The sequence below is a fragment of the Phyllobates terribilis genome, unplaced genomic scaffold (assembly GCF_046119375.1).
Source record: "Phyllobates terribilis strain yellow unplaced genomic scaffold, ASM4611937v1 Scaffold_9__5_contigs__length_417890890, whole genome shotgun sequence".
Taxonomy (NCBI): domain Eukaryota; kingdom Metazoa; phylum Chordata; class Amphibia; order Anura; family Dendrobatidae; genus Phyllobates; species Phyllobates terribilis.
The window spans coordinates 373,561,556-373,586,337 of NW_027362769.1; the positions used below are offsets into that span (position 1 = coordinate 373,561,556).

General features: G+C 41.7%; 1 protein-coding gene across 9 annotated transcripts in view; it reads left to right on the plus strand.

Moving 5' to 3' along the window:
• Positions 1 to 24,782, plus strand: part of CASKIN1 (CASK interacting protein 1) — a 193,567-nt gene that overhangs the window by 59,339 nt on the left and 109,446 nt on the right. The window contains exon 1 of one of the 9 annotated variants that reach the window (XM_073648363.1): positions 3,044 to 3,065. The exons of the other annotated variants lie outside the window; for them this stretch is intronic. Within the exon in view, the coding sequence (XP_073504464.1) occupies positions 3,059 to 3,065 (7 nt within the window). The 5' untranslated portion in view covers positions 3,044 to 3,058. Of the gene's footprint in view, positions 1 to 3,043; positions 3,066 to 24,782 lie in introns of those variants that run through there. 9 annotated transcript variants of the gene reach the window in all.

Here is a 24,782-nt window from a genome sequence, read left to right on the forward strand (position 1 = left end):
TAGGGAGCAGTATTATAGTAGTTATATTCTTGTACATAGGAGCAGTATTATAGTAGTTATATTCTTGTACATAGGAGCAGTATTATAGTAGTTATATTCTTGTACATAGGAGCAGTATTATAGTAGTTATATTCTTGTACATAGGGGGCAGTATTATAGTAGTTATATTCTTGTAAATAGGAGCTGTATTATAGTAGTTATATTCTTGTACATAGGGGGCAGTATTATAGTAGTTATATTCTTGTTCATAGGAGGCAGTATTATAGTAGTTATATTCTTGTACATAGGGGGCAGTATTATAGTAGTTATATTCTTGTAAATAGGGGCAGTATTATAGTAGTTATATTCCTGTACATAGGGGGCAGTATTATAGTAGTTATATTCTTGTATATAGGGGGTAGTATTATAGTAGTTATATTCTTGTACATAGAAGCAGTATTATAGTAGTTATATTCTTGTACATAGGAGCAGTATTATAGTAGTTATATTCTTGTACATAGGAGCAGTATTATAGTAGTTATATTCCTGTACATAGGAGCAGTATTATAGTAGTTATATTCCTGTACATAGGGGTAGTATTATAGTAGTTATATTCTTGTACATAGGAGCAGTATTATAGTAGTTATATTCTTGTACATTGGAGCAGTATTATAGTAGTTATATTCCTGTACATAGGAGTAGTATTATAGTAGTTATATTCCTGTACATAGGGGCAGTATTATAGTAGTTATATTCTTGTAAATAGGGGCAGTATTATAGTAGTTATATTCCTGTACATAGGGGGCAGTATTATAGTAGTTATATTCTTGTAAATAGGGGCAGTATTATAGTAGTTATATTCCTGTACATAGGGGGCAGTATTATAGTAGTTATATTCTTGTATATAGGGGGCAGTATTATAGTAGTTATATTCTTGTACATAGAAGCAGTATTATAGTAGTTATATTCTTGTACATAGGGGCCAGTATTATAGTAGTTATATTCTTGTACATAGGGGTAGTATTATAGTAGTTATATTCTTGTACATAGGGGTAGTATTATAGTAGTTATATTCTTGTACATAGGAGGCAGTATTATAGTAGTTCTATACTTGTACATAGGAGGCAGTGTTATAGTAGTTATATTCTTGTACATAGGGGCAGTATTATAGTAGTTATATTCTTGTACATAGAAGCAGTATTATAGTAGTTATATTCTTGTACATAGGAGGCAGTATTATAGTAGTTCTATACTTGTACATAGGAGGCAGTGTTATAGTAGTTATATTCTTGTACATAGGAGGCAGTGTTATAGTAGTTCTATACTTGTACATAGGAGGCAGTGTTATAGTAGTTATATTCTTGTACATAGGAGGCAGTGTTATAGTAGTTATATTCTTGTACATAGGAGGCAGTATTATAGTAGTTATATTCTTGTACATAGAAGCAGTATTATAGTAGTTATATTCTTGTACATAGAAGCAGTATTATAGTAGGGGTATTGTTCAGCCAACCCAAGTACTTAATACATGAATTTTCCATTAAGTTGGATATATTATTTTAGGACTATTACAGAGTTAGAATAATCAGCATCTTTCATTTTTTTTTCCAAAATTGCTGGTTATCTAATTTTAGAAATATTGTGCTTCAAAATTAACAATGACCTTGTCCAAGGTGACATAGAAAAGGCAGCGGCTTCTTTGAATCCTCTCCTACTACAGAACCAGAATAGTATTACGAGCAGATGGAAGAAGCTTCATAAAGCCAAGTCCTTGAATTGTCAGCTGTCGTGGATTGAAGTTATATCTGTGATTGGGAAAGCTGTGTTCTAATCAACATGGCCCCGCTCTCATAATGATCAAGATTGTCACTCAAGAGCTTCCCCAGATCCATCCATCCATCTATCCACCATCTATCTATTATCTATCTATCTATTATCTATCTATCTATTATCTATCTATTATCTATCTATCTATCTATTATCTATCTATTATCTATCTATCTATTATCTATCTATCATCCATCTATTATCTATCTATTATCTATTATCTATTATCTATCTATCATCTATCTATTATCTATCTATCATCTATCTATCTATTATCTATCTATCTATTATCTATCTATTATCTATCTATCATCTATCTATCTATTATCTATCTATCTATCATCTATCTATTATCTATCTATTATCTATTATCTATCTATCATCTATCTATCATCTATCTATTATCTATATATTATCTATCTATCTATTATCTATCTATCATCTATCTATCATCTATCTATTATCTATCATCTATCTATTATCTATCATCTATCTATTATCTATCTATCTATTATCTATTATCTATCTATTATCTATATATCTATCATCTATCTATTATCTATCTATTATCTATCTATTATCTATCATCTATCTATCTATTATCTATCTATCATCTATCTATTATCTATCATCTATCTATCATCTATTATCTATCTATTATCTATCTATCTATTATCTATCTATCTATTATCTATCATCTATCTATCTATCTATCATCTATCTATTATCTATCTATCTATTATCTATCTATTATCTATCTATTATCTATCATCTATCTATTATCTATCTATCTATTATCTATCATCTATCTATTATCTATCTATCTATCTATTATCTATCTATCATCTATCTATCATATATCTATCTATCTATCTATTATCTATCATCTATTATCTATCATCTATTATCTATCATCTATTATCTATCATCTATCTATCTATCTATCTATCTATCTATCTATCTATCTATCTATCATTGTCTAGTAGTGGAGCAGAGGTGTTGGGATCTTCTCTCCCCGTCTCCTAGAAGGAGAGCAACTAATGAACCAAATACTTGTCAATATAAATAATTTACCAGTGCAAGACGTGGGAAAATGAGGTGGGGGAGGGGGATCTGCCGCTGAAATACATGTCTGGCTTCTTTTTCCTTTCTTTACCTGTAGAAGAAGCGATCATGTGCAGCGGTCGGTCTAACGTGTTCGGTGCCATCATGCAGAGGGCGCTCCACCTATGGCCCTGCATCTGAGACGTACATGAATGGTATAGTGGCATTATTTCTAGATTACGTTATGTATAGAGCTGGTATTTCGTCAGTCTACAGCAGCATTATCTGAGCACTGAATGGCGGTATTTATTATGCTACTGTGTGGCATTACTACTTCTATTTTAATAGCATTTTCATGATGGCAGTCTGCCATACCGTACACTGAAAGAGTAGACCCTGCAGGGTGTAGTTATTTGTACACTGTATGACGGTATGTAACATGGGCAAGGGTGGTATACAACATGGAGAGTGGTGAGGGTGCGGCACAGAGCACAGTGCGGTATACTTCTGGCCCTGCCAGTACTGAATGTATACAGTATATACACATGGCATTAAAGAGAATTCATCCCCTTGGATGTGTAGTAACGTGACCAAACAAGCGACTGTCTGCAGTGCTGAATACATGGAAATGACGGTACTGTGTGGGTGACGTGTTTACTCTGATGTGGGCACTGCGACCTCCGCCCATGTCACGCCTGTCTTACCAGACTTTATGTAACAGACTTGGGCTACTCTTGGGTGTGCCAATACCTGACAAACCGCTCCGGCTGTGACGCCAACCAAACCCTTCATGTGCCAATATACTACACCACAGGAATATCTACTGTATCTATCTATTATCTATCTATTATCTATCATCTATCTATTATCTATCTATCATCTATCCATCATCTGTTATCTATCATCTATCTATTATCTATCTATCATCTATCTGTCATTTATCTATCTATTATCTATCATCTATCTATCATCTATCTGTCATCTATCTATCTATTATCTATCATCTATCTATCATCTATTTATTATCTATCTATCATCTATCTATCATCTATCTATTATCTATCTATTATCTATCTCTCTATTATCTATCATCTATCTATTATCTATCATCTATCTATCATCTATCTATCATCTATCTATTATCTATCATCTATCTGTCATCTATCTATCTATTATCTATCATCTATCTATCATCTATCTGTCATCTATCTATCTATTATCTATCATCTATCATCTATTTATTATCTATCATCTATCTATTATCTATCTATCATCTATCTATCATCTATCTATTATCTATCTATTATCTATCTCTCTATTATCTATCATCTATCTATTATCTATCATCTATCTATCATCTATCTATCATCTATCTATTATCTATCTATTATCTATCATCTATCTATTATCTATCATCTATCTATTATCTATCTATCATCTATCTGTCATCTATCTATTATCTATCTATTATCTATCATCTATCTATCATCTATCTATTATCTATCAACTATCTATTATCTATCTATTATCTATCTATCTATCTATCTATCTATCTATCATCTATCTGTCTATTATCTATTATCTATCCCTCCATCCACAATTGCAGCTGATCAGTTGGGTTGCCAGCTGTCGGACCCTGACCGATCAGATAGGTCATCAATGTTAAAGTAGTGGACAACCTCCTTAATAGTAATTGTCTTTTTAATATGGCCCAAAGGGACCTTTTTTGGGTCCCCCTAGGCTTCAAGACACAGGTGCCATTGAGACATTCAGTGCACTTGACCAACCCTTTCACTGCCGTAGACCACCAGAGATCCCAAAAAGAATCCTTTTATTGCCCTAAACCACCAGGGATCCTATAATTAACCCTATTTCTACCCTAGACAACATGCTACACCCCTCTAGACTACCAGGGATCCTATAATTAACCCTATTTCTACCATAGACAACATGCTACACCCCTCTAGACCACCAGGGATCCTATAATTAACCCTCTTTCTGCCCTAGACAACATGCTACACCCCTCTAGACCACCAGGGATCCTATAATTAACCCTCTTTCTGCCCTAGACAACATGCTTCACTCCTCTAGACCATCAGGGATCCTAAAACTAACCACTTCACTGCCCCAGACAACTATTTCTAAAATTAATCCATTTTCTTTAAAGCCCCCTTCCACTCAATATTTCTATTTTCTTCATACAATATTAAATTGGGCTCTGTCGTTTTAACAAACTTTGAATCAATCAGCTGAACAAGTGAATATAAGAAACTTTGTTATATAACTTATCAGAGAAATATGCTACCTGCACCCCTTAGGAGACACTTTTTCCCACTTTTGCTTCCTGAGGTCACCATCCATTGGGAAAAACTGGGAAAAACTGCTCAAATCCATCCTGGTCAAAGCTAGATATACTGCCAGCTCAGTGAGGAATCAGATTACTAATGCCTTTTGAAGTCTAAGGATAAAGGATTAAGAGGAAGAGTGAAGATCAAGGAGACCCACTAACACATGGAGAGAAATAGATCTGTGATGCAGCATCTCTAGCAAATATTTTTGTAATCACACTGCAGAGTTGGATTCCCAGCTACACTGCTCAGTACTCCTGTATTATGTCCTCCATATTGCTGCTTTCAGCTGAGTGTTATATCTCACCGCAGAGCTGAAATCACTACTATACTGCTCAGTACTGCTGCATAATGTCCTTCATTTTGCTGCTTTTAACTAAGTGTTATATCTCACCACAGAGCTGCATTCACAGCTACTCTTTACAGTGCTGCTCTATAATGTCCTTCATTCTGCTGCTTCTAATATGTGTTTTATTTCATCCCATAACTGTATTCACAGCTACACTGCTCAGTACTACTTTATAATGTCCATCATGCTACTGCTTTCTAGTAAATGTTCTATCCCACCTTAGAGCTGGATTCACAGCTCCACTGCTTAGTACTGCCGTATAATGTCCTCCATGCTACTTCTTTCTAGTAAGTGTTTTATCCTACCCTCGAGATGTTTTCATGGGTACTCTGCTCAGTACTACTGTATAAAGTCTCCCATGTTGCTGTTTTTTAGTAAGTGTTTTATTTAATCATTGAGCTGGATTCACAGCTACACTGCTCAGTACTACTGTATAATTTCACCCATGCTACTGCTTTCTAGTAAGTGTTTTACCCCACAGCTACACAGCACAGTGGTTCTGTATAAAGTCCTCCATGCTGTTGCTGCTTCTGAACATGTTTTACATAGAAACAGGGCAGCAAGAGTGAACTAGAAAATAGAGATAAAGCCTGTAATGGGAAAAATGATGAAAAATGTAGGATACAAGTCATATAATCATCTAATGGCCAGAAGTAGAGTTGTTCCTCATGTACACACATGACGCATGACAGCTCATTCGGATGACTAGTACGCTGTCACATCTTAAAGCAGCAGTTTGTGCTCCAGAGCTGCTCCTCCTAAGAGAAACAAGAAGTTTACTCTAAAGTTAATCATATTGGAGGTTATGAGCAAAGCTCCACCTTCCAGGGAAGTGTAGGATATTTTTAATTGTGGCGGTTTTGTGATCGTGCCCCCTTTTCAAGCCACATCCCTCATGACATTTTGACCACCTTTCTGGAGCATTTATGAAGAAAACCTTCTTGGAGTGCTGCTTTCCTTGCGGTTTCGGCTGCGTCCACCATATTTTCCTCCATTTTTGGGAGTCCAGTAGATCTCCCCTCTTTCGGGACAGAGCTGATGAGTATGGGGCACCTGTGTGTAGCGCTAATGGCTGGTGATACCTAGTATCAGGCTGAACATTTTGGCAGGACCCCAGACTTCCTTCGATCCTCACCTTTCCTCCATACATTACTATTTCGCTCTGCAGCCTATTACATGAGGTTATCGAAAGCGTCCAGCCGCTTTCCAGTAAGAGCAATTACTTCTCTCCCGATGCAGCCAGATATTAGTTTAACATGTTTCTTTGGGCAGCAATGTCTGCCATATTGATATTGAATTAGGCACGTGCAATCCGGGGGAGGCTGCAGTCACAGGGGCAGAAAAAACAATGGGAGCAATAAAGAAAAACGAGATTATGGCACAAAATAAAAAGAAAAAAATACCCCTACTGTATTTTGGACGAGTAACTACATTTCTTACCGTTTTCCTGCCGGCAACATTTTAGTCATTTTGCTAAAGGGGTTGTCACATCAGGACCACCTCCGTCCATATGTCCTATTAGGGCACACTCATAAGGGTCTGGGGTACGGTAACCTCCCAAATGTTCCAGTAGAGGTGTCCATCTTTGGGGATAATTTTTTTCTCACTTATATGCATTTATTTTGGGCTACAAATAATTTTTGCTATTGGGTTGCATTAACAATTTTGCACCATTTCCCTTCTGCAACCTCGGGGTTGCACTGTCTATTGCTGGTTGCAGAATGAGTTAACTTACAATCTGTCAGTGAGCTCATTCTGATGGTCTGACATGAGAGTGTGTAGCTCTTTTATCTGTCTTTTTCTGAGCACCTTTGCTGATTTATGACCACAGACTGCATCAAAGTTTAATGTGCAGGGAGAAAAAAAAAAGCCTGTAAAAGCAAAACGGTGCAAAGTTTTTTTTTAATGAAACCTAATTGCAAAAATTATTTGTAGCCCAAAATAAATGCATATAAGTAAGAACTAAAAAAAATGATCCCCAAAGATTTGACGTGAATGCAAAGATGGCAGACTTGGGACCTTCATCAGTCCCCTGGCTGCACACCCCGCAATCAGTCATATGTCCCCATGACAACACTACCTGTGCTCCGGTAAATTCAGTATACTCTTGGATATTTTTGGTACTCTGTGCAACCAATCAGGTCTCTGGTACCCCTTTAATTCTGTAGGACTTAATAAAAGTGTACAGAGACGATAAGGATTGTCATGGGGTCACAGATAGAAAAGTATTGTCTGGATAACAGGAATGTGACATAAGATGAGAACAAGTGAGAACGGCGGTTACTACAATGATGCTATTCCCGAGCTGTAAACAGAAATCACACATCCAGACGTTCATCGTGACGAGAAGATCACAGTCTGGATGTTTTTATAGAAAAATGAGTAATGTGGAAATAGAGTTGTTTTTTTTCTTTTACGGCAGAAGTTTTGGAACGTTGCATAGAACTCAGCGAAATATTATTCCAGTGCACATCGCCATGGCAACGGAATCCTGGTGTTTGTTTTCTAGTGGATGTCCTGTAAGTGGAAGTGACCGGTTAATGCGGCATTCATGGACTGCAGGGACTGTGTCAGTGTCTCCCTGTCCAGGCGCGGTCCTCAGATTGACTTTACAAACACGGAGTAATGAGAAGGAGAAGAACTTTTACTCTACAAAAACATCTTGTTGTTTGTGTAAGCTGGCAGTAGCTTCCAGGCAGATTGGGCGGCTGCCGACCGCTCCGCCACCATTATATAACAAGGATATTTAAAGTAGGAGACTAAATCTTCTGCATTTAAAGGGGACCTGTCACCAAGTCAAAAGTGGGCAGTTTTTGCTCTTATAATATTGACGCTGCTCCCCTGAGTTTTCCTCTTTTTTTTAAAGCTGCCGTACAATTACGGAAATATAGGCCTTTTTACTTAAAAAGGTGATCACAGGCTGCTCAGGGGCGTGTGTCTGCATGATTACCCTGTGAGCCATGCCCCCTTGCCAAAGACCATAAAAAGTAACACTAAATAAAAAGGCTCTGGAACCATATGGCAGATTAAAAAATAAATAGAATAAAAAAAAAAATAGATTAAAAAATAAATAGAATTTTCATGGAGCAGTGGGAAAAAAATAATGGGTGATAGGTCCTCTTTAAAGGGGTAATACAGATAAAACTGTTATTCTCTGTTATGTCTCATGCGGAACCTGAGGGGGCAGGGCTTGCAAGTACTGATTATAGGGAGATGCTGTCACGTTGGGTATGGGGAGAACCCAGCATATAACGAAAGGAAAAGGGAAGGGTGCCCTACAAGTAGGGAAAGGGGGAGTGGAGACTCCTAAACAGCTCAAACGACAAACCCTAACTCTCCTATGGACACTATATAGGTTCTGCACCTATCGCCGAGCAGGAAACCTGGTCCTAGCTAACGCTAAATCTAGGCCGTAGGGAGGGAGAGGGAGGGGTGAGCACTAGTCAGCCCCCACTGCAAACTAAAGTACACACAAGGGAAACAAAAAAGGGAATACACTTAGCTTTAAGATGACACCGGAGAGAACATGGCAGCAATCCACAAAGGAACTCCAAGGAAACTCTAGCCGACTACTAGAATTCTAGGCCTGAATAGAAGAACACTCTATTACCAGCAAGGGTGTGGTAATTAGCAGCAGAAGGTGAGGATCACCGCTGGGTCCTAAAGGTATAATCCCCAAGCAAGGTGAGGATCACCGCTGGGTCCTAGAGAGAGAGGGACCATGAAAGGATCATGAAGATGTTTGCAAGGCCAAACGCAGCGACCTTTTACAGCCGGACCCCGTATGACTGTCTGTCAAACCTGACACACACGTGACAGAGGCCTCAACAATCATAAGGACCTAGGTGGCCTCCCTTATCCTTGCTCACTTCTTATAATCAGCTCAGTGACCCACCATTCTAGTAAAAGCCCTGACACTCAGTATATAGGGGGTCACCACTGGGACCTTGACTCAATAATGCAATTAAGGCTATTGGGTGATGTTTCCCAGCCTAGCATAGGTGAGTGTTGAAGTTACATGTATGAGCTTTCTTTTAAAGTTCCACTCCAGTGTTTTGTTTTTTTATTTTATCATCGGAGAGTCCCGGCTCTAAGTCCCATCCAGATGTATCCAACTCCTCCCAGTAATGCCTCCAAGCCATGTGGGGTTGACCACTGTTGGGTGGGGTTTACATAAACCACACCCCCTGTTGGGACAGCCTCAAATTTGCTAAAAATATATATTATGGACTGTTAGATTCCCTTTAACCCCTTCCTTACTTGGAATCTGAGATCAGCATAATGTAGTGGCAGAGACCCCGATTCCAGCAATGTGTCACTTACTCGGCTGCTTGGTGCAGTTTTGATCAAATCCCTGTTTTCTCAGTGGTAGATGTAGCAGTGCTCAGAATGCTGAGCTGTGTATAACCCCACCCCCACCCATGATTGGCAGCTTCCTGTGTACAGTGGGGCGGGGTTACACAAATTAGCTGGACTGCCTGGCATGTGACACCTAGTCCTGCAGTGATAATCAAATGCTGATAAAACACTGATTGTATTGAAACTGCAGCCCACAGCCTAAAAAGAGACACATCGCTGGAATCAGGCTCTCTACCCCTACATCATGCTGCTCTCAGAATAACTATCAAAAACCTGCTGATAGATTACCTTTAATGTCCTCAGATCTGCCAAATTTTATTGGGTCTATTACTTATTATACAGCTATGTATTCTGCTATTTGATATCATGTAAGAAAAACCTACATTTATGCGCAAAACAAGGGTATAAAATAAATGAACACTCCGATAAATACAGGAGATTGTCGGAGATCACCAGCATGTACATTTCTTCTGCTGTTAACTGAATCCCTGAAACTTCTAAATTATCATTAGGACTCCTCTAACAGGACCATCCCGGCAGATTCGGAACTGCTACTAACTATGGGCCTATTATGGTACTTAAAGGGATTGGTCCACCATAACAACTGATCACCTAACCACAGGATAAATTACTGATCACTGAAGGTCAAACTTGTGAAACCTCCCATCGATCCCCAAATAGGGGCTCTGGAGTCCCCCACGATCTCTAGAATGGATCATGTTCACCACCGTGCCATTCATTGTCTATAGCAGATAGTTGAACACATCGCTCTGTTATCTCCAACAAAAGCAAAGAAGTCCGAAATATATGAAATATTAAATATGTCAACCCTAAGTAAAAATAAAACTTACAGTGAGGATATAAATCATATGGCCTCCAGTGTTCTGCCAGATGCTCATTTCCCTCTCGTGTTTGGAAGGGATATCGAGGTGGTGGAAGTGTTTGGCTAAGTGGGTCCTTCATTTCCATATGAAGCATATGCTGACCCAGCCATACTCCACTCTCGCGGCCATGCTGCCAAGGAATAAAATTAGCTTATAAAAACTGGTGCAATCTTAAATGTGTCATGGCAAATATTTAGATGTCTTTATTATCAGGTCTATAAAGGTGCATCTCACAAAATTAGAATATCATCAAAAAGTTAATTTATTTCAGTTCTTCAATACAAAAAGTGAAACTCATATATTATATAGAGTCATTACACACAGAGGGATCTATTTCAAGTGTTTATTTCTGTTAATGTTGATGATTATGGCTTACAGCCAATGAAAACACAAAAGTTGTCATCTCAGTAAATTAGAATAATCAACAAAAAACACCTGCATAGTCTTCCTAAGCATTTAAAAGGGTCCCTTAGTCTGTTTCAGTAGGCTCCACAATCATGGGGAAGACTGCTGACTTGACAGATGTCCAGAAGGCAGTCATTGACACACTCCAGAAGGAGGGTAAGCCACAAAAGGTAAAGAAGCTGGCTGTTCAGTTGAAGAACTGAAATAAATTAACTTTTTGATGATATTCTAATTTTGTGAGAAGCACCGGTATGTAGAATACATGTTCCATTAGGGTATGGTGAAGGTGTGTAAAGATGCATTTATGGGGCCCCTTCAGATCTTTCAGAGTGAGTTAAATAGCAATTAAAAGTATCTAATAATCACACCATACAGTGCCCATATAAAAGTGCCATGAACTTTACACTTAATAGTGCCCTACAGTAACTGAATAATAGAACCATATAGTAACCAAATAATGCTATCCCACAATGACTAATCAGTCAACCGTCATATAGTGACCAAATATTACCACTGTACATGGACTGTATTATACCATGATACAGTGAATAAATAATACTGCCATACAGCAACCAAACAATACCACCACAGAGTGACCAGATAATACTATCTCAAACAGTGAAAAAATAATACTGCTATATAATCACCAAACAAGACCACCACAGATTGTCCAAATTATACTATCAAACAGTGAAAAAATAATACTGCTATATAATCACCAAATAAGACCACCACAGTGTCCAAATTATACTATCAAACAGTGAAAAAATACTGCCATACAGTAACCTAACAGTACCATTATAGACTGCCAAAATTATACTACCAAATAGTGAATGAATAAATTATACTACCATACAGTGCCTGAATAATGTCCCCTTACAGGGATTGTTAATAAATAATATTGCTATGCTGTAATCGAAAAATACCACCACATAGTAATCAGAGAAAACCATCATACAGTGATCTAATTATATCATTAACCAGTGAATGATAGTACCATAAAGTAACAGAACAATACCACCATACAGTGACCAAATGATGTCATAATACAGTAACTTAATACCAACCTATAGAGACCGGATTATACTATCACACAGAGAACATATAATACTACTATACAGTAGCTGAACAATACCACCATACAGTGACTTCTCAATACCATTGTACAGGGAACAAATAATAGCACAGTTCAGTTACCGAATAATCCTATCCTAGAGTTTCCAAATGATTTTTAAGAGTGAATGAATAAAATTACTATGCAGTCACTGGACAATACCACCCAACAGTGACTGAATTCTACTATCAAATAGTTAAAAAATAAAACCGCTATACTGTAATGGGACTAAAAAGTGACATTATATAGTGACTGAATACACCACCACATGGTGACTCAATACATTGACAGAATAATACCGCCATGTAATGACTAAATAGTACTACTATATAGTTAGGCTATGTTCACACTAGGTGTTTTTTCAGCGTTTTTTTCTGCAGCAAAACCTGATCTCTAAGCCGGAAAGAAGCTGCGTAAAAAACGCAGGTTTTGGTGCGTTTTTTTGGTGCGTTCTTGCTACTTTTTTTGGTGCGTTTTTCAGGATCCCAAAGTTCAGCTTTGCTTCCACCACAGACGTATGAACACAGGTCAAGACTTATGCAAGACTTATGTGACACCGTATTAACCAGAATTACAAATGTAACAGTCGGGGGAGGTGAATTATTCAGGAATAGTTTTTCTAAGGCATTGGCAGTGCATTGAGTTTATAGGACACTATTTATTTTCACACATTTATGGTCTGCCATTGAGTTGCTCAGGGATTGTTCAATCTCACACCTCCGTGGGCCACAGGTATTGTTCAATCTCACACCTAGCTCAGCCAATGTTTACATTGTACACATCACTAATTGAATTAAACTGCCTAATCCAAACTGCCATCTCAGGTGACAAAGACAAGATGGTAAAATCAGAAAAATAACATACTGCTGTACTTGCTTTTTTTTCACTAAAAACGCAGCAAAACCTGATAGCTATGTTCATACTAGTCGTTTTTTTTTTCACCACCCTTTCAATGGGTGAAAAAACACAGAAAAAATGCTGAAAGAAATGACATGCTCTATTGTCCAAACAACCAAGCAAAGCACAAAATACTGATGACACAAAAGCCAATGTGTGTGCATGAGATTTCTGGAATCTCATAGACTTTGCTGGTACTGTAAAACGCAGCTGAAAATTTGCATTAAAAAAAGCTGAAAAAACGCCTACTGTGAACATGGCCTTACTGAATAAAAATCGCATTTAGTAACTGAATAAAACCATCATGCGGTGACTGAATAATTTTGCCATATAGTGACTGAACATTACCGCTATAGAGTGACTAAATAGTACCACAATACAGTGACTGTATAATACCACCCTGCAGTGGCTAAAAAAATACTATCATACAGTGACTAATTTACTCCTTTGGGGATGATTTGTCCTTGCAGGTGGATGCGTGACTTCCTACAGACCACAGAATGTATGGTTTGGCGGTCACCCCCACTTTGGCGGTCACTTTATTATAGATCAGCCCTGTGCACTTAGTGTAGGTGACGTGCCCTGGGCGCCCATGATGGATTACAGGAGGGCAGAGTCTCTGTTCAAAGCCACTTTTAGCTCGTAGCAAGCACTACACATGCGATTTCCAAAAATACATGCACTGCGCCCTGGGGACAAAGCTCAAAAGTATTTACCAAGTATAGTAACACTGATCCCCAAATGTAAACTGTGCTGCAAGGAAGATCTCTCCAGAGTGACAAAGAGAGAATTTAAGGTTTCTCCTTGCTTAGTGCAAAAACTGCACCATGTTCCCACAGGTAGTGTGAGGTATTGCTGATTAAACCCATCCACTTCAATAGAGCTGCAATACCTGACACAACCAATGGAGAAGAGGGGCGCTGTTCTTCAAAAAAACAATTATGTTATTCTAAAATTGTACCACCGCGCCTCTTTTTTTTTTAGGATTTAGAAACAATTTTATGCATTACCTGCCCACCAATATGCTGAACATTTGCGGTTTCTAAGTATAAGCTGATGAATTTTATGCCAGCTTCACTCTAGCGTTTAAAGATGCCAGGAGGATCCAAAAGAATATGCCAAATTCCAACATCAATGCCAAAATCATCCACAAGAGGACGTTAATGCTCAGAGGATGTCCTCATACACAAAAATAGTCAGATAAGTCATGCTGATGCTTTATAGTAAGTGTTTTATCTCACCATGGGACTGGATTCACAGCTAAACTGCTTTGTATGGCTGTATAATGTCCTACATGCTACTTCTTTCTAGTAAGTGTTTTATCTCACTCTAGAGCCGAATTAATGGAATACTATTATACAGGGCCTGCTCCAGGTTTTTCTGGGCCCCGGGCGAAAGAGTCTCAGTGGGCCCTTTAATACATACCACGATTCATGATGCACAGATACCACAGAGAAATATATATATAGTACAATGCCAAAGATTTCACTTACTACATTCCATGAGCGATATCTATTGTAAATTCCACAATAGCTCAGAAACCAGCGAATCGCTCCACACAGAATACTGGCCCCCATATAAGGCTCCATACGGAATACTGGCCCCCATATAAGGCTCCATACAGAATATTGGCCTCCATATAACGCTCCATACAGGATACTGGTCCCCTTATAAAGCTCCATACAGGATACTGGCCCCCATATAACGCTCCATACAGGATACTGATCCCCTTATAAAGCTCCATACAGGATACTGGCCCCCATATAACGCTCCATACAGGATACTGGTCTCCTTATAACGCTCCATAAAGGATACTGGCCCCCATATAATGCTGCATGCAGGCTGTTACCCCCCACATAATGCCCCATACAGGCTGTCCCCCCCTTATAATGCTCCATGCAGGCTGTTACCCCCCACATAATGGCCCATACAGGCTCTCCCCCCCCTTATAATGCTCCATGCAGGCTGTTCCCCCCACATAATGCACTATGCAGGCTGTTCCCCACCTTATAATGCCCCATGCAGGCTGTCACCCCTCTTCTTTATAATGCCCCATGCAGGATGTACCCCCCCCTCTTTATAAGGCCCCATGCAGGATGTCACCCCCTCTCTTTATAATTCCCCATGCAGGCTGTCACCCCTCCTCTTTATAATGCCCCATGCAGGATGTACCCCCCCCTCTCTTTATAATTCCCCATGCAGGATGTCACCCCCTCTCTTTATAATGCCCCATGCGGGATGTCACCCCCCCCCCTCTCTTTATAATGCCCCATGCAGGATGTCACCCCCCCTCTCTTTATAATGCCCCATGCAGGATGTCACCCCTTCTCTTTATAATGCCCCATGCAGGATGTCACCCCCCTCTCTTTATAATGCCCCATGCAGGATGTCACACCCCCCTCTCTTTATAATGCCCCATGCAGGATGTACCCCCCCTCTTTATAAGGCCCCATGCAGGCTGTCACCCCCTCTCTCTATAATGCCCCATGCAGGATGTCACCCCCCCTCTCTTTATAATGCCCCATGCAAGATGTCACCCCCCCATATTATGCCCCATGCAGGATGTCACCCCCCCCCTATTATGCCCCATGCCTCCATACATTAAAAAAAAAAAATCAAATACTCACCTCCTTCCTCTTCACCTGCTGCCCGCTGCTCGGGTCCGGACGCCAGCGTTGCCGGCGTCTACCCGCTCTGCGCTGCCTGTGACGGCTCAGGGGAGCGCGCGGTGGAAAGACGTCACCGCGCCCTCTGACCTGAGACGTCACAGGGAGCGCAGACCAGGAAGACAGCGGATCTGCGGAGGCACGGGGAGAGGTAAGTATCCGGCTGCCGGGGCCCTGAGCAAGCAGCGGAGAAGGGCGGGCGCTGACACCGCTCTCCTCCGCCCATAGCCCAGCGGGGTGTGCGACCACCAGTGGGCCCCCCTGCCTGTTCAGGGCCCCGGCACTTGCCCGGGTGCGCCGGGTGCTGACGCCGGCCCTGCTATTATATAATATTCTCCATGCTTCTGCTTTCTAGTAATATTTTTAGCTAACCCCAGAGCAGGATTCACAGCTATACTGCTCAGTACTGCTGTATAATGTCCTCCGTGCTACTGCTTTCTAGTAAGTGTTTTATCTAACCCCAGAGCAGGATTCACAACTACACTACTTAGTACTGTTGTATAAAGTCCTCCATGCTACTGCTTTCTAGTAAGTGTTTTAGCTCACCCCAGAGTTGGATTCACACATACACTGCTCAGTACTGCTGTATAATGTCTGCCATGTTACTGCCAAAACCACTTTTTATGACGCCAAAAGGCTTTATCATCAGACGGGGTGGGTAATCGGTTGTTTAGGGGTGGTCTAATAAAAAAATCCTCAAAATTGGCAAGTAGGGTAATCACAAAGAGGATGGTACCCAACTGAACCAACCTTTGTTTCCCTGCACATTCAATTTTGATGTAGTCCGTGGTCATAACTCAGTTGAGAAGCGATAAAAAAAAAAAGACAGTTGGACTGTCAGAATGAGCTCACTGATAGATTCTCAGTTCTACAGCCAGCAATAAACAATAGCAATACAAGGCAAATGGTGCAACATTTTTAATGAAACCGAATTGCAAAAATGCTTTTAAGCAAAAAATATATGCATTTAAGTAAGAAAAATAAATTGTTCCCAATGGAAGAAATGGCAGGAATTCTGCTCGCTGTGTATCTCTGGCCATAGCTGTTGATGTCTGAGTGAGATAGGCGCTGGTGGTGGGTAATGCAATTGTCTCCTCTATCTTCTCTCCACAAATAACTTAGCGGCTCTAGTCATAATGTAACCGCTGTCACTAATCATCTCACAGACCATCAGACACAATATCCCCATTCACTCCTAACTAATGTACAATAATCAGGGTCACATTCCCGGATTTTGTCACCCCTCAGAGAGAGTTAAATTTTGCAGGTAAATGAATTCACATCTGCAAATTAAAGGGGATTGCCAAGTTTGGAAAATCTGATTCTTGCAGGTCTGGCAGCGGAAATCCCAGTGATCGTCTCTGATTGTCAGGAAAAGATGGAGGTGGTTGCTACAGTGGCCACTGCTGGAGAAAAGGAGTATTACACCTTGTCCTTCCAAATAAATGGCCAACCAGGTAGTGTATGGTCATGCTGAGGTCGAGAGCATAGGGATCTCTCTTTTTCGATGATCGGCCTTGATGATTATGCATTATATGGGCATTGCAATCATCTTCCCCGTGGTATCGCTGCAAGGGAGCTGTATATTTGCTGGCTCACCATCCTAAAATGAGGGGATTGCAAAAATAACGTACAGCCGCTAACACCTGAGACTACCCTAGAGATCCGGGACACATGGCCACTCTGTGCAGCTTTTGTATTGAGCTCCTATTTGTCACAAATTACACTGGGACTTAACTGATGGTTGCTGTTAATCAGGTCAAGCCGCTGTTGGGCCTGGATGGGGGGGGTCATTTCTCTTTTTCTCGGCAGCACTTAGCCCCCTGGTATAGGATGGGGTTATACTGGGTTGTGGAGAGATGCGGGCCATTTGGCTGACTAATTACATTTGCTAGCGGCAGTGCGGAGAAGAGAAGGTGTTATTAAGATCCACAGTGCGTAGTAGATGAGTCTGTCACTGAGTGTCAATCTCTAGGATTTACTATTCACAGCTCGGCCCGTGCTAGCGGGAATTTAATTGAACCCATTTATACAGTATACAGAATGAACCGTGTTCCATATAATGAACCTTTATGATCGCTGCAGATATCTTTTCATGGTGGAGCAAGGGGATCACTGACTTTTTTGGTGCAAATGACGAGCCCCCTGGGCCGTGCGGTACTCGGTGCCGGGCCGGTCGTTGCTAGGGGAGATGTCACAGTGGCGGTGACCCGGTCCGTGACCCAGGGCTGTCAATCAAAAGGGGAAATATACAGGGGATTTATAGTTTTTATATACAGTTCGTGACGCCACCTGTGGTATGCGGCTAAAGGGAGCCGCCGCTGCGGAGCAGGTCCTCTGGAGCTCTTGTGAATGCAGCAGAGTTGGTTTAGCTCTCCACAGGTAGAGCTTAGCTCCAGGGCAGTGTAGATGTTGCTGCTATGGTGTAGTGCAGAGGATGGCGCAGATAATGATCACAGAGACAGTAAGGTGCCGTCCTCAGGGTTTACTCACGGTTTCTTAGACTTCCAGTTACCAGTACTAGAGTAACTTCCCACAGCGTCCTGTGCTTACTCAGTGAGGGGTTCAGCAAACTCCCAGGTCTCTCCGGAGTACATAACGGGACCTCCTTCTGTGTGTTCCTTCTGGCCGTCTCCTTGCACCTCACACGTAGTGTCTCAGGCCAGTGGCCGCGGACCTTGCCGGGCGACGTCTTCTCTGTCCCCTGGGTCCTCTATGGCCACCTTTCTGGTGATTAGATGTGGCTTTTTGGCTGCAGTACCTGAAATACTGCAGCCTCCGGTTTCCTAGTTGAGGCTTAAAGAACTCTGCTAGTTTAGGGACCGGTCCCCTCTGTGCGACCTGACCCCTCCACCTCCTGGTAGATTTGGGTGTACGGGTGGCCTCCAGCACTTCCCGTACCCCTGGGGTCCCTTTCACGTTCCTGGAGCCTTTCCTGCTCCTCTCTCTCTCTCTCTTCAGTCTTGGGCCTCTCTGGCTAGGCCCTCCTCCTGAGCAGAGCTCCTACAGATCTCCTGTTCCTCTCACTGTCCTCCTCTGACTGACTAATCTCTCCTTTCAAGATGGCTTCTCTATTTATATCACTTCTTTCAATGCTCCCCTGTACCTCTTCCTCCACCCACACCTACTACATGGTTCCCCCTACTTTGGTTCCCCCCACTCCAGCCAGGGACAGGGCTCAGCAGGAAGCGACACATCTTGCCACTCCTGCTGGTCTGGAGTAGTGTAGTGTTGGATGCAGGTGTTAGGGTCCCGGGCAGTACTCCTTCCTTACCTGAGAGTAAGATACCACACCTCTGGGTGAGATGCAGTACCTCTGTGGCGACTGAACCCGCAGGGGTGCCACACAAACAATAATAATTATTTTCTTGTTGAGAGGTGCAGAGCTTGGTGGTTACAGTTCCTTAATGGTTACAGCCTCTGAATTCACTACTTGGAGGGCACAAACTTTGATTTAGGTAAATCAGAGCCTCCATAGTAGTCGAGCAAATAGACTTTTTGGTAGCAAGAGGAATATTTATTTTCTCACTGAGAGGCGCAGAGCTTAGTGGTTACAGTTCCTTAATGTTTACAGCCTCTGAGTTCATTACTTGATGGTTACTACTTGGAGGGCACAGACTTTTGATTCAGGCAAACCAGAGCTTCTATAGTGGTGGGACAAAGGGATGAGAGACTTTTTTGGTGCGAACAAGACGAATATTTCTTTTCTCACTGAGAGGCGCAGAGCTTAGTGGTTACAGTTTCTTAATGGTTAAAAGGCCCTGAATTCATTACTTGGAGGTTACTCCTACACATTTAGAGGGCACAAACTTTTGATTCAGGTAAACCAGAGCATTAATAGTGGTGGGCCAAAGGGACCAGAGACTTTTTGGTGCAAACAAGAGGAATATTTATTTTCTTACTGAGAGGCACAGAGCTTAGTTGTTACAGTTCTTTAATGGTTCCAGGCCCTGAATTGATTACTTGTCGGTTATGCCCACACTTGGAGGGCACAGACTTTTGATTCAGACAAACTGGAGCCTCCATAGTGGTGGTAGAAAGGGATGAGAAACTTTTTGTTGTAAACAAGAGGAATATTTATTTTCTCATTGAAAGGCGTAGAGCTTAGTGGTTACAGTTCCTTAATGGTTACAGGCTCTGAATCCATTATTTGTCAGTTACTCCAACACTTGGAAGGCACAAACTTTTGATTTGGGCAAATCAGAGCCTCCATAGTAGTCTAGCAAAGAGATCAGAGACTTTTGGTAGCAAGAGGAATATTTATTTTCTTACTGAGAGGCACAGAGCTTAGTGGTTATAGTTCCTTAATGGTTACAGCCTCTGAATTCATTACTTAGTGATTACTCCCACACTTGGAGGGCACAGACTTTTGATTCAGGCAAACCAGAGCTTCAATAGTGGTGGGACAAAGGGATCAGAGTCTTTTTAGTGCAAACAAGAGGAATATTTTTGTTCTCATTGAGAGGCGCAGAACTTAGTGGTTACAGTTGCTTAATGGTTACAGCCTCTGAATACATTACTTGGCGGTTAGACCTACACTTGGTGGGTATAGTCTCTTGGTTGTGCCCCAATATGGTTGCTGGCTCTTGCCCAAACCATTGCTAAAAACATTGTTGTTGACAATTTGAGTTTAATTTAGTCCCACCTTGGACCACTCCAATACCGCTCAAAAATGTCCATTTGACCCAGGGCACCGCAAAATTGGCGGGACTTTTTGAAAAATCAGATCAGTCCTGATAGCTCAAGATAGTTGGCAGGTATACCAAACCTACGTACTGCTATAGATCTAATGGAGGCTTCTCCCTATGACATACATACCAGGCCTAGGCAATAATCTTTGGGGCACCACCAGCCGCTTCTTTACGATGTTCTGACCCCACCACAGGTGACTACAGTTGCTCAGCCATTTCCCATACCAGAACACACCTGTGCTCCAAATATTGTGGTATTTAAGCCTCACCCCCAAGACTTTCCAGGACCTCTTCCTAAAGTGATCAGGGACGCCACCAAGATGTCCACTGTGGCGCTTTTTTTGCATAAAATTAGCTCCTTTTACATTTCAGATCGCAGAATTTTCCCAGAAAAATCAGGACTGTTGGCAAGTATGTGGTCTTCTTGTAACTGGCTCACAGACCCACCAGGCCTGTAGCTCTTTTTTTGTGATTGACCTCTCTTAGATCTTCTGTATCCAGGATTTATCTTAACTCTTGCTTCCTCTTTCCTAGGCTGGATTCAGACGGCCATATTTCAAAGTCTGAATAAGGACCTCAGTGCTGAAACTGAATGCAGGTCTCCTGACCCGAATTTACAACATCGCAGACATATATGAGGCTGTAAATTCAGGTCAGGATCACTGCGGACAGTCTGTGTATTGTGGTCCGCATACGTGAAATAGCTGAACCTAAGCTTCCTCTGCAGGCAAATGGACTCCATGCCTCTTCCGGTTCCTGGCCTTCTGGCAGGTGTCTGGGCCTCACCTGTGCACAGTATCAAAAAAAGGCACCAAAATCACTAGCCACCCCAAACTCTACATACACAGGGGAGCGGTGGAGTGTTTTTTGCATCACAATATAACCCCTAATTCAGGGACAGTATAAAAAAAAATGGCCTCTGTAACTGACACTGACTTTTCCTGCAATTAGTATAGGCACTTGTACTAGAACTGAGAACAGGGAAGTGTCCTTGCCCAACCCTTACATGCACAGATTAGTAGTGCAGTGCTTTTTGCTCCAACATGTCCACCTCAACTCAGACACAGAGTACCAAAAATAATGGCCTCTGTAACTGACACGCTGTCCTCCTGCAATGAATATAGGCAATTGTACCAGAACTGAGAATAGGGGAGTGCCCCTGCTGCCTGCCTGCATCGCAGTACCCCAAACCTTACATGCACATGTTAAGAGTGCGGTGCTTTTTGCTCCAACACGTTCACCTCAACTCAGACACAGAGTACCAAAAATAATGGCCTCTGTAACTGACACCCTGTCCTCCTGCAATGAATATAGGCAATTGTACCAGAACTGAGAATAGGGGAGCGTCCTTACTGGCTGCCTGCGTCGCAGTACCCCAAACCTTACATGCACAGGTTAAGAGTGCGGTGCTTTTTGCTCTGACATGTCCACCCCAAGTCAGACAAAGAGTCAGAAAAATAATGGCCTCTGTAACTGACACCGACTCACCCTGCAATGAATATAGGCACTTGTACAAGAGTCGAGAGCAGGGGCACTTCCTCGCCGGCCGCCTGCGTCACCGTACATTATAAAAGTAAGATGTGAGAGTTGCAGGGAGCCCTGGCGCCTTCACATCTCTGTGCCTTTCCTTTATGTCGGATTGTGGAGGGAAAGAGATGCCGGTATCCTAGCAACTGCCGTCTCTTCTCAAGGTAAACTCCATAGCGACATCAGATAACACGCCGCAGCCGCAGGATCTGGAGTTAAGCCGCTCTAGTGTCACAGAGATGAAAGGAGCTCGAGCGCAACTCAACTTTCCTTTCCATTATTATTTACTTTGCTTTTTGTGCTTCCCAGTATCCCTACACCATTGTCTAGACAAGCGCGATTCTTCCTTCAACTCGGTGCCCATAGCAACCGCCGCCATAACCATAAATCTTCTGTGTTTTCCTAAAAATGAAGATGTAGCCCCTAACAACCAATCAGACTCTAGCTTTCATATTTTCATGGCAGGATATGAAATGAATGAAGCGATTTGATTGGCTGCTGTGGGTAATCGCTTTATGTCTGTGCTGCGCTTCATGCGCAAACCCTTATCTCCGGTTTTAACTGTTATATGTTTTCTTTGGGGTGTATTCTAGTGAAATTACTTTAATCTGTGAATAATGGGGCCTGATAGATGTAGGATTATCAAATATTCTGGATTATTGGATGACTATAGCATGTATTTACCTGTACCTTCTAGAAAAATCTAGAAATAAAGTCCAGAATATAATCAAATGTGTATATCTAGGGGATAATAAAAGCAATAATTAATGATGAGGTAGAAAATGAATTGATAATGTACAATTTATGTTCGCGGGTTTATTATAATATAAATATCAAACTTTGTGTCGCCATCTGGTGGTCACATGTGATATTGCTTCTTTTTTTTTCCCGCCGTGTATGACTTCTGTATTTTTTGAGGGTTCCTAAGCACAGTATGTTCATAGCAGGACTCCATTACATACGCAAAGTACAGGATAGGTGATAAATGTATGACTGATGGCGGTCTGAAGGGAGTGGTAGTGCGCACTCTCCCATAGACAGTGAATAAAGCAATGCTCATGCAAGCGCTCTACCGGGAAACATGGATCGATGGGGGTCTCAGCAGTCGAACCTAACATGTTATACATTTTGTATAGGGGATAAATGTTGTCCATGGAATAACCCCTTTAAAGGGGGCATCCAGTTAAGGATTTTGAAAGAATGGGACAGGGAACCTTTGTTAGGATCCTTGTCTATCGATCAGAGAGTAGTTATGAAGAGCATCTTCCTCTCTGGAGGACCCGTCCTGTCCCGCATTCCCCAGACAAGCCACTGACTTTAGTGTGCACTGTGTAATACTTAATTTCACCAGTGGTGGCATTGCAAGGAAATTGAGCAAGTTTCCTTACTGATCGTTGGGGAACCCCAGCAACGAGAAATTTTATGATCATCCTATTGTTAAAGGACCCATCTTACAAGTCCTTTAAGCTAGAGAAAAGGCATTATGAATGTCAATTATTGGTGGGATTGCTCCAGCTAGTCGATATGTCCTCACAGGGGCTGTGATTTTGCCAGAAGGGGACTGCGTTTGCTATATTAGGACATCTATATTATATCCATCCTTAAGAGGTGGGTGCGCATGCGCCACTCCAGCTCTTTCCATTCACTTCTATGGAAGTCCTGGAAAAATTGACGAACCCTTTTGCTGATGCAATTTTGGAATTGGACGAGAATCGTGTTGGGCTAATTAACATATGGGATGTCCAAAATGCAGGGTGTGCGGCGCATGTCACACGCATGTCGGATTTCTTCCGACGCGTTTCGAGATATTTGCATTAGCCGCAGCTAATCCCCCCCGAGCTAATTTAATTCTCCAGATATAATCCTTACCCCGCTGAACATTTGCAAGCCTGTAAGAATATACAAATTATCCCCCTGCCTCATCGCAGGTCTTAACTGCTACGCAGCGCGGATCGAGAGGTGCGATGCCTGACATCTCACTTATCCTCCCACTGAGCCGCAGCCATGAATTCTCCAGGAATAATCGAAATGTTTCCATCTGAATAAAGGAGGACAGAGGAGTTGGCCCCTTCTTTATAGTGCGCCCGCTTATTTCACCATCTACCTCCATTGTGCCAACCTGCCCCCTCCGTGAGCCGTCGGCAGTGAAAACAATATGTTCGGACCACCACTAAAAGTATTGTCGGGTTTAATGTATTCCTGCGGCGGGGCTGTAACCGGAGCGTAATCCAAGAACGCAGAAGCTCATTCCAGGTATCAGGAAAACTCTTGTATCAATGCAAAACTATTTTGCTCGGTTTCCATATAATGCGCGGTAAATTGGCACATACTTAACCATCGCTACGGCGGAAGAATAGAAGTCGGGCACATTTACAATAACTACCACCCACAGATTTGTAAGTAAACTCTGCTGCAACGTGAGAAAAAGAATGTACTGCAGGTAGAAGGCATCAGAGTGAATGAGTCACGGGGGGACGTATGTGTACGGCAGATTGGTTTCAAATCAGTGGGGTACGTCCTTGAGATTACTGGGGGCAGCCACCCACTAATCAGCCAAATTATCAGTAATCGGATCTATAAGTATTACCACACATTAAAGGGCTAGAAAATCATGGCTGTGTAATGTATGTACACAGTGACTGCACCAGCAGAATAGTGAGTGCAGCTCTGGAGTATAATACAGGATGTAACT